Source organism: Tyto alba, unplaced genomic scaffold (genome assembly GCF_018691265.1).
Source record: "Tyto alba isolate M040663 unplaced genomic scaffold, T.alba_DEE_v4.0 Super-Scaffold_42, whole genome shotgun sequence".
Classification (NCBI taxonomy): domain Eukaryota; kingdom Metazoa; phylum Chordata; class Aves; order Strigiformes; family Tytonidae; genus Tyto; species Tyto alba.
The window spans coordinates 37,711,890-37,728,927 of record NW_024881318.1 but is presented as its reverse complement, the minus strand read 5'-3'; the positions used below and the strand labels follow the sequence as shown (position 1 = coordinate 37,728,927).

Here is a 17,038-nt window from a genome sequence, read left to right as displayed (position 1 = left end):
AAGTTCACTGTGTTAGCTTTAACTGGGTACAGAAAAAGTAAAAATACAGCAAAATCTGCTGAATACAGTGGGTTACAGTTTTACTTTTGTCAATTGGGTGTCTGAAACTGCTGTCTAATCCCAGTCTAACACTGTATTTAGGTCAGTGAAGGAAGTGGCAGTCTCTCATCATTCAGTTTCCCGGTTTCTGGGTCCAGTGCACCTGAGGGCTTTGAAAGTGGTCTAAAGAAGAATACCAGTAAGGTTTCCTTGGTGTTTTCACTATTTTATCTATGTGAACTGGTATCTGAGATCTTTTACTTTCTCAAAAATGATGTCATTGTGTGCTGTAGGCCTGAAAGTGATTCCTTAGTCGTTAAAACAGTGAAGGGGTGGTTGATGTACAGTGCATCACATATATCTTGAATAGCTTTTTATAAAAGAATCAAGCAGCTTGTTATACCAGCAGTTTAGATATTGAGAACCTAAATTAAGCCATAATTTTCTATTTAATCTAAATACATCTTCTGTCGACTTGTCTCATTCATAGAAATCCAGATACTGTGTAGTTAAATGAGAATAGATGTGGAATAGCTGTCTTGTACTCAAATTTAAAACAGTTACTTCAGACCAACGTATCCCTAGCAAATAATAGTTTTTCCTGTTCTATTTGAGCATGCTTAGCAGTCTTATTCCAAAAGTTATCTATGTGGAGAAAATGAATGACATTTTCACCCATTCTAAAAAGTATTTCAATCCTATTAACTTAATGACAGCCACTTTCAAAATCTGTTTAAAACATATGTCCGTAATAAACCAGCAGAAAGTCAGAATCATCATAGTGGTTTGGATAACTTTAACGGAAAAGTTTCCTGAAAACTACAGTTTAACTTTTCTTTTTTTAATTTAATTTCACAGCAGCTTCTGAAATACAGGGACTAAGAACAGTTGAAATAAAAAAGGTAAGTTACAGCATGACGGGGTATATATCAGGAACTGGTTTTGTAGGTATTGTCAGTATGTTAACAAAAAGCAAGAAGTCTGTATCTGTTAATCATTTTGAGAGAGGAATTGATGTGGCAATAGCTAATTAATTTGCTTATCTTTTCAAGTCAAGACTATATGATCTCCACTGCCTGTATTTTTATGTACAATCAGTGCGATTTATGCTATCAAATTTTGTGGTCTGTTTTGAAAACAAAAGGAAGAAGTATTAGTAAGAGATAATGGGACCTAGTTTTACTGTTATCAGACTGAGTTAAATCCAGACTCTGTTTTAATGAAATCAAGAGAGCTTTACCAAACTTGCAAGCCCATTGTTTGGTACTTCATATTTTCCCTCACACGTATTTTTAATGGGCAGGCCCTTTACATAACATCTGCCAGGTTTTCAACTGTGAGATTCAATTGATTTCCTTATTTACAGGAGCATGAGATCTGAATCACAGACTGCTTCTGATTGTCCAAAATATTTGTATTTATTTGACTTTCTTTGGCATCTAGTTCACTTGATTACTTGGATGGTATTTAGCGTTTCTCTTTTTACAGTTGAATCTGCAAATACCAGTTTATAGTCGCAGTTTTTGTAGTTAGGCAATAGACTGTTGTACAGTAGCGAATGGCTAGTTTTGTTCTTCAACAATGGAACACTAGGGGGAGCATGAAGGTTAATTCTAATCTTTGAGAGGTTCATAATAGAAGATTGATACAGGCAATATTAAGGACAAGTGATCCCATCTGTCCAGTGTTCCATGCACGGACTTTCTGTGCTGACTTTAAGGGTTCGACACTGAATTCTGTAAGTATTTAGTTTGATTAAGATAAAATATACAACTAGATCATCAAATTGTCACCTACCGCTGATAGGAAGAAATAGGTATTGTGCTCTTCGTACTTTCTTGAAATGATGCAAATTGTATTAGTTTAAAAAATTGCTTGAGACATAGGTATTGTGATTTTCAAAAGATAGGGGCTTTAGTAGTTTTTTGAGATAAGCCTACAATTCTCTGTATGTGTTTTTCTTTTGGGAAAAATCTAATCTTTTTTCATTACAATAACAGGGTCCTGCAGATTCACTAGGAGTCAGCATTGCTGGAGGTGTAGGAAGTCCTCTTGGAGATGTTCCTATATTTATTGCCATGATGCATCCAAATGGAGTTGCAGCGCAGACTCAGAAACTCAGAGTAAGTTAATTGTTAAGAAGGTTGTAAAGATTGCATGGGTAGTGCACAGTAATTACTCTAGACAGGCAATAAATTAGCAGTTTAATGATACAGTCATTGTCTGTGACAAGAATTTTTGCTGTTTGGATTGACAAAATAAGAGCTCAGATTGGTAGCATGGTAAAAGGTAACTGCTGAAAGATACCAACTTTGGGAAGGAGGTCCTAATGCAATCTTGGATCATAGAGGTATTCAGCTTGTGAAAATTAAAGGTAGAGAGGATGATTCAGAACAATAGATTCTGTAAGTAAGCTCCACTGATGAGTGTGGTAGTCATGCCTGCAACTGTACATATGCAGACTGTTTTGTCTCTCACGTTTTCTATGCTTATCTGTTTTAGGATATAGATAGTGCTTTTTAGGTGCTCAGTTAAAGTGGAAGGTCTTATCTGATACAGCATTTACATGCATACTATATCCAATGTATACCAGTGTTGGCTGAATTTGACTCATGCTTCTTGGAAAATGGACAATGTTATTTCAGTATCAATTCAGACATATAATTTCTCATGATAATTTACTACTTCAGTCTGTCTATCTTCAGGTGACATGCAAAATGCATCTCTTTTTTTACAGGCTGGATATTTCTCGAGTGTTAGGATCAATTCTGTAAATCATCATTACTTTTTTACACTGAACAAACTAAACCAGTGTAATTTGTTAATTGTTATGTTGAATTTTCTACCTTTATATTGGGTCATTATGTAACTCAAAGAGTATTTGCCTTCAAGAAAAAATGTACAGTGAACAGTTGGTAATTTCTTTCTTCCTGCCCTATATCACTGATAAAATCTGACTAAATGCAAATACACAGATCTGCTGTTGTTGAAAGGAAGTGACAAATAAACGTATGTAACTAAACTTACTGTTATTTAGATTTTCTACATTCTCTTCTGCAGGTTGGGGACAGGATTGTTAGCATCTGTGGAACATCTACTGAGGGCATGACTCACTCCCAGGCTGTTAGCCTCTTAAAAAATGCTTCAGGCGCCATTGAGTTGCAGGTAAAAAATCTTCAGTGACATTTGGAATATTTTCTGAATACTATTTTGCCAGCTGCTACAATAAATTATTTTAGTGTCAGCATTCTCATTTTACTGGTTTATGAACTCTGTTCCTAGGTTGTAGCTGGAGGAGAAGTGAGTGTCATAACTGGTCAGCAGCAGGATCCACCTACATCCAGTCTTCAATTTGCAGGACTAACTTCAACCAGCATTTTTCAGGATGATTTAGGGTCAGTAACTATAGAAAATACAGCCTCTGTATTTTAGGTGGAACTCAACCAAAAAAACTTAAAAATTCTAGCAAATAATTGAAGAGTTGTTTGACTTAATGATGACTTGCACATTTGATACACGAGACCTGTAGGCCATAGGTCCTCTTCTGCATTTTTCATGATGTGATTTGCTGTGCTGCTTTATTTTGCCTCTCTGTAGTTATGATGTTATTTGATTTCTTCTCTGTAAATACAGCCTCCTTTGTTTCACTGACCCTTGCTAGCTGGGATTAATTGGTACACCCAAAGTACTTTTTCTCAGACTTAAATAGCAAGGCCCTTTCCACAGTAGTACCTGTGTTGCCATATAGTGCTTTCTAACTCTGAGGTATGAGGAGCATCTAACTTTTCTGGTATACAAGATAAACTGTGGTACATTGCAAGATACAGCTATGTAAACAAGTTTTGCCTCAAACTCTGTCATAGATCTGAGGCATTTTTCTTCTAGGAACAGGGAACAAGGGAGTGAGGTGCTTTAGCCACACGAATCTACTCAGAAAGATAGAATTTCAAAATTTCTTATAATCAAAGTATATGTGGGGAAATATACCTTCAAATGGTCTGTATAAATGTATACATACATACATACACAGTCATATATTAGAGGAGGACAGTAGCATTTAAATCTTACAGTGTAAACTTCTGGGGCTAGTTTTAGATGTTTTTTAGGAGGTGTAATGGTTTACAGGATTTTTAAAGTAGATGTTTGTTAGGGAGATTCACGGTACTGGTATTGCATCTCTACTTCGCTGGTAAGCACTGTTTGTGGGACACTGCAGCTATAACTATTCCCCGAGCTGGGTGAAAAAGGTGTTTGAAATAGCCAGTTCATTATAATAAAAGTATTTGTAGTTACACTGGAAAGGAAAATGTATTGCTTAGCATGAAAGGAAAAATGTTTTTAGTTGACTCTTCTGCATGTTGACTCATAAGTTCAGACAGCACTACAATATTCTTTTTCCTTTTCTTAGACCTCCTCAGTACAAGACCATTACTCTGGATAGAGGACCAGATGGCCTAGGCTTTAGTATTGTGGGTGGTTATGGCAGTCCCCATGGAGACTTACCCATTTATGTGAAGACAGTGTTTGCAAAGGTAAGTGTAAATTTGTTCAGTCAATCTATTTATTAGTTAGTTTGCAGCAGCTACTATCTTAAATCATGGCCTGAATTTGAAGCCAAAGGTTTGTTAGAGTTTCTCACAGCTTTTCTTCCTTAATGCAAGTTCTGGTCAAAATGTGCTTGCAGTGTTTGAAGGCTATAGTCTTAGGAAGATTCAGAATTTCCATATGCATGTGACTGCATTTGGCAGAGTCATCTTCAACTCTCAAAACTGGAATTGTGCACATACTTAGAGTAACAGCCCCCCCTTGCCTTATGTTTAGGTTGTATTTTCTTCAGGTAGTAGAAGGGACTGTTTTATTTATTTTGACTGAGAGTCTAAAAGGTAGACCAAGAAAAGATAATTGAACTCAGTCTGGACCTTTGGAAAAGTTCAGGTACTGACCTGGATTTGGTAGTTTGGACTGCCCCAGGAAACAGCCCTGAGTCAAAGAAAACTGGAATCAAGAATCCCAAACTTTTATGGTAAATCAAAGTGCACAGGTGGGTTTTGATTACTGAATTTCTTATACCAGTTGCTGAAAATTTCTTCTGGTCTTGAAAATTTTACTTCTGTGATTGCAGGGTTTAAATGTTACACTAGCTGGATGAACAGGGTTAAGTTAATATAAAAATTCTATAGATCTGTTTTCTAGAACTTGTGAAGCTTAGACAGGGCAGGGCTTACTGCACCACTAGAAGGCTGTACTAGAATTGACTGTATTTGAATCACTGAAAATCAAAAAAAGTTTTAAGGGGTTTTGTGCACTGAACCCATCTTATTCAGACCATAAGGACAGTGTGGCAGGGAGAAAAAGAAATTGATGAGTTTGCAGTTACATGTTATATCATTTCAGGGTGCGGCAGCAGAAGATGGACGCCTGAAGAGGGGTGATCAGATCATTGCTGTGAATGGGCAGAGTTTAGAAGGGGTGACCCATGAGGAGGCGGTTGCTATTCTGAAAAGGACAAAAGGAACAGTCACTTTGACTGTTTTGTCCTGAGCTGGCTGCCCAAAGGGGTATGGTCAATAAGACTATATTATTTACATTCCACATAGCAAAGAAAATGGAAATGTTTATATAGCCTTCTTGCTCTTCCAGCTTCACAGGACTATGTTACAGTGCTGAAGAAAAAATATCATTTACTAATATTTTTGTATACAATAGAAGTATTTCTCTTACTGTCAAACCACTGGAATGGAGTTGTGTCAACTATGGAAAGACATGGATATTTTTCCGATTGATATTTCTATGAATTCTTGTAAACCACAAAATACAACAACAACAACAAAAAAAAGGTTTGCATTAACAACTGCACAACAAAACTGGAACGTTTTGCAAAGAGGCTTTGGACATTTGAAATATGTTGGAAAAATGATATAGTCACCAAATTAACAAGGAGGTGACATGAGCATCAGTAGTCAGAAAACAGAAATAAGCTTATTGAAGAAAAAAAGTATTAACAAAATGTGTAATTTTAGGATAAGAAAGAAGAGTATGTAACCTGGAGGCAGATAATTAATGGACTTAGATGGTTATTTGTATTATTTCACAATGACCAAGTAGAAGGAGTTGGGTGGGTGACTTGGGTGGGGTTTTTTTGCTTGTCTTTGTGTTTAAATTTCCTAAGTCATGGTGTATCCAAAAAAAAAAAAAAAGAAAACTGTGGTTTGGTTTAGTTTGGCTTAGGTTTGGGGGCTTGGACTTGAGTTTTTTTGAGGCGGGGATGTGTGTGTGTTTATTTTGAAAGGAGAAGACTTGTGCTCAGGACTGAAAAATCTGTTTGCTTGTGGAAACTACTCTGGGTGAAAGAGAGTGCCCAGCAACTGCAGTATTAGAAGAACTAGACTTTTATTTCATAATAGTAGTGTTTTCCAGCCTATATGGATGTGAAAGCAGCCTTCCCAATATGAAATGTGTGTAAGTGGAGGTTCTCCTCTTCCAGTGTGCAAGACTAACTACAGGCTCAGTGCAGACATTTCTGCAGGCAGCTCAAATCAGAGCTGCTCAGAGCAGATTTACTTGGCTTCAGAGAGACTTGTGGATATTGGATAAGCCACAGTGGAAGAAGGTTCTGTTACGGTGTTGCTGCAATTATCAGTAGCAGCAAAGGTAGAGTTCTCCTTGGACTGAGGAGGCCTAAAACCAGGAGTTGAAGGTGGGTAAAAGGCTGAACATCCCTCCCAGTGGAGGTTAGTAGTAAGACAGCAGTAAAGGTCTTTCTGCATCACCATTAAGCAGAAAAGGAGATATGAGGACCACTAATATTGTTTTGAGGTGATTAATTTTAGAAGAACAAATATGAGAGTTCCTAGTAAGATGAAACCATGGAGCTGTTCTTTGGGCAGCAGTGTGATCAATAAATGTATCAACATCCTCAGTTTCCTAAGTTGGCATCCTCACTAAAACTTTATGCAAAAAAACCCACTTGAAACCTGTAGCTGATTGTAGCCTGACTTTGCCTCTACTCCTTCAAACTGGGGCTCTCAGGAGTCTGGCAGATAAATCACGCTTTAACTATGATTTAACTTCCTGCAGAAGATTTTGCCAAGTCTTTTGAGGGAGAAGGATACCTAGCTAATTAGCATTCTAATTAGCAGCAAGATCTTTTATGTAAATTAGCCAAAAAATTGTAGCAAAAAGGCCACCATCTCAGTTGTCATTCAAGAGAAATCTGAACTGAAAATACAGGCAATGGTCAGACCATTATTAGAGGAAGACACGAAAGACTAGCATTTCTTTTAGTGGGATACAAAAACAGTATGAAGAATGTTTGTGAATAGTATTAGCAAATTGATAGGTATTTCTAAGTGAATTAACTCAAAGAAACACCCTTTGTCTCTAACTATTCTAGCAGTTACACTGTGGTAGGCTAAGATGAAAGAAAACAGAAGGTACTGTTACTGAATGCTGTTGTTATTGCTCTTCTATACTTACTCCTTGGTTAGAGTGAGAAATGCCTACATTTAGAGTAAGCAAAGTCACTTTAAATAGTATCTATATTTGTAACAGAACTAGTGTACGGCTATTTTGTTACTGCTGTGGTGTCTAAATGGAGGATTTAAGTGAATAAATTCTAACCTGTCACGATGAAGAAATGAAGTTGCAGGTGTGTTTTTTATTGCTGTACACTGACATGCTTGCATTGTACATTCTATTGTGAAAGATAAATTAAAACCAATTTAAACTAATAATTTAAAAAGAGGCATTGTTCTTTATGTGAACCTTAAAACATCTGCTAAAAATTGCTATGTTTGGTTTCTATTTTTATCTTCACTTGCAAACTCTTAGCAAATCCATGAGACCAGATGCCCAAACTATCTAGGAATTGATATGAAGCTGCCATGCTTTTTTGAAACAGGCAGCATTAATAATTGTTTAGTCTGTTTAAAAAGCATTCCTTCAGGCTATGAGGGATCAAAACAGTGAGCCTTGGACCCTGGGACTTTGCTTTGTAGCTGTGACCCACACTGCTGCTTCAGAGCACAGGATCTCGCTGCGATCCCCATGCTGGGAAGGCTGTTGAATGACCACTGCTTAGTGGTTGCCAGACACTGGACCATGAGGTGTAATAAACTATGCAGGTTTAGGAAGTTTGATTTTCTATATCATGTGATACGAAAGTTGCATTGAATACATTTAGTCCTGTAAATGGCAGGGTACTGTGGTCCCAGTTCTGTCAAGTCTTCTAGTTTTGGTTATGTTTCTTCCATGTGACTGGGTTAACTATGGGATTTGACAGGTTGGAGCTAAAGGGCCTGGCATCTTAAAGGCTCCAGCCCATTGTCTGTTCAAATACCCAGTCCTTTATTTAACTTTGCTTACCTCTCACCTATTCAATGCTAGTAATCTTAGAGTGGTATTAATGAAAGAGGCTGTCACTTTTTGTAAGCATGGGTGTGGACAAAGGAGAGCTGACTTATGGGAATGCACATATTTAATTTCCTGGAAATGAGCAGGCATCCTTGGCATGGCTGCTTTCCTATTCATTCTTCTGCTGGATTATATTTCTGGGTTAGCTTTATAGAAGCAATGGTATTGGTAATTCTCAGTTGGGAGAGTGGATGGAATTTAGTGGCCATTGAGGATCCCTTCCCTTCACCCTATCCAGCCCCTTTTTAAAAGAAAAAAAAAGAAGCTGTATATTCTTTAGATCTAGACATGGCTTTACCTGAAAAAAAAAAAAAAAAAATCAAAAAAACAAAACTCAAACAAACAAACCAAAACCTAAAAGAAGAAAGAAGTTGTCATCTTTGTTCTTAAGTGGCAAAAAGATATTTTGTTTTACTGACAGAGACTTGCAAGTAATGTGGAGGAACTTAATACTTTTAATAGTGTTTTGCAAAGAAAACCTTATCTCAAAGTGAGAGTGACATTGCAAAGAGGCTGGTAGTGGTTTCCCACACACACCTTTTTCTTGCTTTTTAAAAACAAATTCTTTGAAGCATCGAAAATACTCGCGTAGAGAGCACTTCTGTCTTAGGCACCACTTGAAACTACTAAGAATAGATAAAAATTTTCACTTCCGTCACAAACACTATTAAAACTTTGAACACTGTCACCGTTAGCATATTCAACAGCTGCAATGTACATGCAAGCTGGTTTTATTAATTTCTGAATTGGAGATCATGCATCTTCCTCAACAGCTGTGTAGATCTTGATTTTTTTAATGCATTTTAGTTCATAGCCACTGTTTCAGGGTTATGTATTAGCTTGAGAAGTTGTGCCACCAGTATTTAGGAAACTGCTAATAGTATCAGGTTAGACTGATCCATTTCAAACACTTGAGAACAGCATACCTTGTAATGGAAGATGATGCATAAGTAGATCAAGGTTCCTAGTTTTTTGCCATATGTTTTCATTCTCCTGTGGTGAAATCTTCCACAATACTGTTGAACTTTCTACTCCCAGTGAAAATGGTCATGCAAAATGGGCAGAAAAAAATAAGTGTTCCTTCTCATATGAGAATGAAAATAAGAATAATTTCTGATAAGCTACTGATCCTGAAAGCTGCATCTGAGGATAACAAAACTATCCAAATTGGATTATTAATTTTTAACTCAAGACTTTTTGTTAAGTTGAAGCAACAGATTGTTTTTAAAAAGTGAACTAAGCAGGCTTTCACTCAGTCTTCCTCATCAAACTACTTTCTGGTCAGTCCATTTTTTTTGGTCTTCAGAGAGTCAGTTTAAATATATAACTTTATTATTATTATTATATAAAGGGAGTGTTTGTATCACATACAAGAAATCTTACCAGTGTCCTTAGCTGTGAGTGTTACATTGGATATTTTAAGTGCTTGCAGTTAGATGTCCAGTTTTACCACAGATAAACAAGAGAAAGGTTTTTGTCTAAGATGGGAGGCTTTGAATTTGTCAGCACGTGATACTGTTTTCTGGTATTTCAGCCTTTGGCAGTTTATTGGTTAAAATTACACTTCATTAAGTATAGTTCAATTTAGTTAAGAGTATACTTTGAGCAACTTAGGCATTATAGCTAAAAGGGAGTGAAAGTTCTTCATATTTCTATGGGATGTGGATTACCTTTTTGAGACTCCCAGCACTGGTCAAGAACAGAGTGTCACACTTTGGTGTGTTTTCAGAGAATTTTTTTATGCTCCTCACTGTTCATAGCTGCAGAAGAGTGCATGAGACCACGTAGCACGACTTGGGGGACTGAGACCATGGGGGAGTTCTTCTTGGTGCTTTATCCATTTTCCAGAACCACACACCGGATGGAGATAAGGGAGCGTGAGTTTCTTGTTGGGCACCTCACACAAGCACTCAGGTTAGGCACATTAAAGATCTTTGCGGGCTGTAACTTTCAAGTACCTTCTCATCACAGGAATGCCATAGCCACCACATCCAGCACTTCAGAGTTTCACATTATTGGGGATTTTACAGAAAGTAATGGAAGCAGCACCTTGGGTAGTTAATAAGAAATGGGTTATTCTCTGTTTTGGGAGAATCTTTGTCTGGAACTGTCAAAGACATACACATTTTGGTTTGGCTTGAAAAAATTTATTCACTACTCGGTGTTAAATGTGAATATGTCTGATGGGAGTAGAAAGGTCAGAGTTGCAGATGACTTATATAAATATCAATATAATCCTAATGGTTAAAGCAGCAAATGTTCACTGGAATTCCTGTTTGTAACAGGATCCACCGAGGACAGATGATAATAAAGATTGTCATCAGGGAAAACATTAACATTTGTTACTGTCACCAAGACCAGAAGATCGTTAGAAGTGACAGCGTTCATATTTTTGTCATACTCTTTTAGTAAGTTCACATCAACTCTTTTTCCCAGATTTTATACTTTTTCCCAACTGTAAAGTGCCTGCAAAGAGCTAATAGGATGTTATTCTTCTGATATTTTTGGGATGGAAAAAAAAATGACTCAGTCATTGTTTCAAATATGTAATTTTCTTGGTTTTGATGAATATATGCAAATACAGGTAGTGAAGGTCACTTAGTGTTAGGATTCTCTTGGGGAATCCAAGCAACTCCAAACCTAGTGCCTGGGCTGGAGGCTTCATTTTTGGTAGTTGGGGATTTAAATAGGACAACTGACACATATAAGGTAGTAAATTAGTGTTGTTTCTGGGTAATCTTAAACGCTGGATGATACCAGCTGCATCTGTAGCTTTTTTTTGCATGCACTTAGATGGTTCACTGCTTGAATTCTCATGTCTTGGAGAAGTTCCTGTAAAGAGAAGGCTTAGGCTCCACCATTTCTCTTGGAAGTCATGCTTTAATGGAAAATAAGGTCCAGCAGTGTTTTGGAAGAGTAACTAGGTTTCTGTCTGAGGAATTCTGAGTTTAGTTCGCAGGTGGACAAAACATCTGATGCTGTTGCTGATGGACTTGCTCTCTGAGAGATGTGGGTGTAGCAGGCTCCCTGATGGGATTGATGCATAGTCGGCTCTCCTCAGTCAGCATACAGGTGTTTACCACAAATCTGATAAACTTCACTGGCAGTCCTAGAAGTCAGGGGGTTTTTGGTTGGTTGATTATGGGTGTTTTTTAAGGTCTAGCCTTTAATATCTTGGCCTGAATTTAAAGATTATGCAAAGATCCTGCATTTGTTCTACCTTTGTCTCCAGTTCTACCATGTACTTCACTTTTTAAGTGTATACATAAGGAAAAGTAATCCACTCAGATTTATTGTTAATGTAGAGTCAGAGGTTGTTCTAACCAAATATGTGTGCTAATTACTTCACAAAAATGTTTGTGGACAACATCTCCTGGTGAAGCTTTTGCAGAATCTTTCACTACACTGAATGACAGCAGTGATTGCCTTTGTGTCAAATTGTGTGTCTAACAAAGCCTTTGCAATAAGTATAAATCTGTCCTGCCAGGAAAGTGAATTGCTCAAGTCAAGCTGGGAACCTCCTGGATTGATCTGAATTTCCTATTATGACTAAGCATGCCCTCTTCCTAATCTGTGCCTTATCTCCCTAGGAACAACTTGGCTTTTGTTCATGCCAAAGGGCAGCTGACCATCAGAATTCTGTGTATATAGTTTCTTTCCCTCAGGAAAAAGGCCTTTACTTTAAGTGTACATAGTTTCTTTTAGCCTGGTATGTTTAAGAATGGAGTACATTCCAATTTGTGCTTTCAGGGCAATGAAATTGTATTTGAAGTTGAGAAATGTTTGGGTCTGGGATACTGGTGCAATGTTTGTGAAGCTAAGAGCACCTCATGAAGTATGAACACAGTCCAGACTTCCCCACTGCTAAAAGCTTTTTATTTAGGCCCATGTCAAGGATCTAATGTTCTTAGGACTGTTGCTTTTATGTGTAGGAACTGTACTCAATTTTACTGACTTGATAGTTTGAACATACGTACTTGTATATATTATTGACACTCAGACTTGAGTTTAAACCTTAAATCTGTTGGTCAAGCTATCGAACCTCTTTGATCAAGCCCAAAAGTGGCAACCCTGAATTAGATTGGTTTCCTTCTCAATGTCAAGAAGAAGATGAAAAAAGATAAAATCTCGGACAACAACCAGCAAGGAGACAAAGGTATTTGCTGGCGCCAGTCAGCCTGTTTGCTTTTCTCTGTATTGAAAGGAGGCTGGAAGTGCCCTAGTCTGAACTTTCAGTTCAAAAGTGAATTGGATCAGGAGGGGGGAAGTGCTCACCCATTTAGGCTCAAATGGTCCTGGAGGTGGCCACCAGTAATTGAGATTACACTGCCTGCATGAGTGCTTCTTTGATATTTCAACACCAAAAAAAAAAAAAAAAAAGTATTTATGCAGTCAGCTGCTGGTTTCAGCTTGGACACAGCCTGGGTACTGGGGGGTGCTGAAGATTTGTGGGACAGGCTATTTCTCTGTACTATCCAGCCTCACACACACACCTTGAAATCACACTAACCATAGAAGAGAGACCTAGATTTGTCTATAGATGCTGACTTTTGTTTAGCTGCATTTCTACACATTAATCATTTTCTGTACTAGCCACTAGATAGCACTAGAGAATCAAGTCTCAAACAGCATGGGTAGCAAAGATTTCAGTGAACTCCAGCACTCCAAAACTAACAACCGCTCGAGTCTGTGGTTGGTGTTCATCTGTGATCAGCATCCTAATGGAAATTGTTCAATCAGGAGAGTTATTTTAACTTCTGGTGTATTTTAAATGTCTTACACTGATGTATTCCCAAGCAAAAAAAAAAAAAAAAAAAAAAAAAAACCATGGAAGTAGCATGAATACTTCCCCTACTCCAGCCCTTCTTATTACTTTTGATCTTTACTGAAGGCCACAAGCTTCAGCAAATGTGCATTAAACCCTAAGTGTTTCATACTGGCCATCACAAAATGAATACTTTAAAATTGAAGTAAAAATACACCTCTAAAAATATCCATAGGAACTCATGCTTTCCAAAAGTATGCCTCCAAAAATACATTCTTAACAACTCATTTGCAGAGAGGGTAAAAAGTCATCTGTGCCTGCCACTTTCTGAAAGTTTACCCTATCCCTTGCAAAATTATTTGGCATTTTTAGCTTTCCAATAAGAGTTTAAAGTAAGGAAGAAATTACTGACCATCTCTGTGAGAAGCCAAGAACTGATGTTTTTAATCTCTGCTATAAAAAGCAGTAAGGGTACAACTTTCTTACTGATAGCCTTTCAAGAAGCCCTGTATGAACTTTTTTCTAATGGATTAGTAAATGCAAAAAGGTCTTAGGAGAAAGGCATGGGTTACTGCCTGCTTGTGCTGTGCATTTTCATAGGTTTTGCTTTCCTCTTGCAAACCATATACTTAACGCAGATAAGTACTTTTGATCTGCACATCCACAAACAGTTTTTCTGGCAGCCCTGAGGAATATATATAGGTATGCATGATGCCATGATGCCATGCAAGGTAAGAAACTTGGTAATGTCTGAAAACTGCATTCCTGACTTTAGTTTCAAAATACTGTGTAGGTAATCACAAATTCTTCTATTATTTAACAGGGATTATATACCCAAATGCCACATCCTACTTTGATAACATGTCTCAAGAGTTTTTGGGAAGGATCTAAAGTTTGAAGTTTGAAGGTCTTGAACTCCTAGAGTAATGTCTCCTAAATGATTGTCTTGAAGGACAGATTCATAAACAGCTCAGAGCATCTGGCTCTTGTGGCGTGCTTCTGAAGTACATTAAACAGACTGGTATCAAAATATGCAACTGTACTGCAGCTTATTTTCTATAGGCATGCTTCATCTTAGGTACAGGGACTTCAAGGACCGTAGTCTTGGCTGTCATTGATAGAAGCTCTCAGATACTCCCAGCGGACTGGGCTGATGCATGCATCAACTCTTTCAGCCAGTAAGCTGTTTCTTGGAGAAATGACAACCTGTTATTAAGAGATGCATGGCTACCTTTGAGGCTTGCTTACACTTACAGTACATCCAGAATATCATTACCTACCAGCTTTCTATAGAAATTCACCTTTTCCCATCAGTATGTGAGAGGAATATATCTAAACAAGGTAAGAGATTTAACAGCACTGAATGTTGATCATCTGTTTCTCCATAATTTAAATGAAGATTTTGTAGCCCTCCTTTTCCCTCTCATGCCAGTCATTCAGCTGCAGCTTGGAGGGCTGAACTTTCTTGGTGATAACAGTCAATTATGCAAACGTAGAGCTGAGTAAGGTTTGTCAATCACACTTCCAGCCTGCTTCAGGCATCTTTAACTAGCTGACAGCTATTTGAAGTTGGCAGGCAGGCAAAGTGGTTACCTACAGGACTTAAAGGTGAACTACCGTAATACTACAGCTAAGGCAAGATTAGTGACTGGCATTGTACCACAAATCCTTCCAGCCCCTTTTTGGCCCTATTTATTTATTGCACATATAAAACTATACTAAGCATGTCCAGACTACTACTGTACTTAATTCTCAAATGCAGCAGATTTTACGGAGTTTGTCCCGTGATTTGTTTTGCTGCAAGTGCCAGTGGCAGAGAAGCTGTTTTTGTAAGTGCTTTGGAAACAAGTTCCAGCAAAACTGATCTTTATCAGATCCCATTGAAAAGGCTGCACATACTGAATAGTGAGACAGGCCAGTTAAATTTTAATCTGGGTTACATTAAATATTGTTCTTAAAGTGGCACATATTGATATTGTTCTTACACCCATTAACTTGCAGCTGGAAAGTGAAAAGGCCAAGAGACATGTAAAACCTGTCTGTGTGCCAGTGCATGTGTGTATAAACAACTTTAGGTAGGTTATGACAGAATCACAGAAACTTTTCTGCAGCATCTTAGACGTTGCAGTGTTTTGTTTTTTCCTTATGGGGCGGGGGGATGATGCCTTGCAGACTGAGTTATGTACTTTAATAGCTCTTTTGGGGGAGTCCTTGTTTTGGCGACCTACTGTCAATGTACTGAGGATCTTTTTAATGTAAATTTAGAGGAGTAGTGAGGTTGTGCCCAGAAGCCCACTTGTGACCCGAGCTGGCACGATTCCTAGGTAAAGGCAAAGGAATACAACACATACACTCGGGCAAAAGACAACATACATTTAGCTTACTACAGGTGGTAAAATTTAGTTGAGTTGTCTGTTTTTAAAAGTATGTGCTGGTGGGTGCTATTCTTTGTGAAAGACCTGCAGTTACTGCAAGAGGACAAGCAAGTAAAGGTACAAGTGACTAAATATACCAAACTACAACTCCTGAGAGCTGTAAGATTTCATCAGTGAAGCCTAGGAAAAATGAGAAGACAGTCTGGTGCTTTAGTTAATTTTTTTGGATTTCTGGTAGTTCTTCTTATCTGTAGTGAAACTTGAAGAAAGAATTTTTCCAAGTAAGTAACCTCTGATCTTTAATATTAATTTTAAAGTATTTACAAGGTTTCTATTCTAATTAACTTTATTTTTAAAGGACGTGGAGTTTTTGTAGGGAATTAAGAATATTTTTTCTGTGTTGTAAAGTCACACTTTAAGATATTTATCTAAGAACAAGTAAGTTCTGTAGTGTGCCAAACTCAGAGATCATTTACATACTTGTGATGCTTATTAATCTACATCAGACACCTTTCATATTTACACCTGTGTGCCTCAGATGATAAAATGGCCCAAGGCATTTTGTTCCCCCTTTGTATTCAAATGCTGTTCCATTAGCATTGGGTATGACTTCACTTACATGCAGGACTGCTTCTTAAATCGCCATGGGGAAATTTTTCCTTAATTCACTTTTTGCCATGGGAATTAACTATTAATCAAAATCCCAGGGACACTGTTGTAAGCTAAAAGTTTAGTCAAGCAGGTTGCAATGGCACCACTGGAGCACTTACTGGGGGAGGTACCAGCTCACATCTGTCTTAATGGAAAAGGCTTTGATGTCCCACTCTGTGCAAAGTACTGAAACTTTCTTTGAGCCAGCACCTTGTAGAGTGTGAGACTGCTTGTGTTGCTCGTTAATTGAATCACTTAATGTAAGAGAGGGAATTATGAAGCTATGTAAGTTATTTAGCAGATCTAAACTATATAAGCTATTTCAAAATGTTCAGTGGAGGAAGAAGATGCAGTTTTTTTCCACTTAATAGTAAATTAATAATAAATTATTAGTAAATAGGACTGGAAAAGCTGCAATACCAGAGCCAATGTGATTCAATAAAAGCATTCAATAGGAAGAATAAAAAGGCTTATAACATACTAGGTCTGATATAGAGCTGATGAGGGAAGTTGTATTTGGTCTTGAAAACATCATCACGAGAGAAACTTCAAAATATTGAAGGAAACTTGAAGAACAGTTTAAAAATTGATGGTCATGTCTGGGGTCCTCAAAGACTTTGGGACAGCTGCTGACAAACAGATACGATTTAGTTTTGATATGGCTGGCATAGAAAGTGGATAACAGATACAGGGTAAAAATTCCATTGTAGCTGTTCTTGAGCTTGACTCCCATGGCCTTATGCTTCAAGTAAACACGCAAATTTGAGTGGTGGTGGGAACTTGAATCTTTCTGGAG

The 17,038-nt window shown here is 37.6% G+C and overlaps 1 protein-coding gene across 19 annotated transcripts in view; it reads left to right on the top strand.

The window, feature by feature from the left end:
* Positions 1–7,676, top strand: part of MPDZ (multiple PDZ domain crumbs cell polarity complex component) — a 98,679-nt gene extending 91,003 nt beyond the window's left edge. For 17 of the 19 annotated variants that reach the window (XM_042804522.1, XM_042804521.1, XM_042804518.1 and 14 more), the window contains 7 exons: positions 142–238; positions 898–941; positions 2,040–2,162; positions 3,100–3,204; positions 3,322–3,434; positions 4,448–4,571; positions 5,434–7,676. In XM_042804522.1, coding sequence (XP_042660456.1) covers positions 142–238; positions 898–941; positions 2,040–2,162; positions 3,100–3,204; positions 3,322–3,434; positions 4,448–4,571; positions 5,434–5,580 — 753 coding nt within the window. In that variant the 3' untranslated portion in view covers positions 5,581–7,676. The remainder of the gene's footprint in view (positions 1–141; positions 239–897; positions 942–2,039; positions 2,163–3,099; positions 3,205–3,321; positions 3,435–4,447; positions 4,572–5,433) is intronic. The other 2 variants (XM_042804514.1, XM_042804517.1) reach the window with 2 other exon arrangements.
* The last annotated feature ends 9,362 nt before the right edge of the window (positions 7,677–17,038 follow it).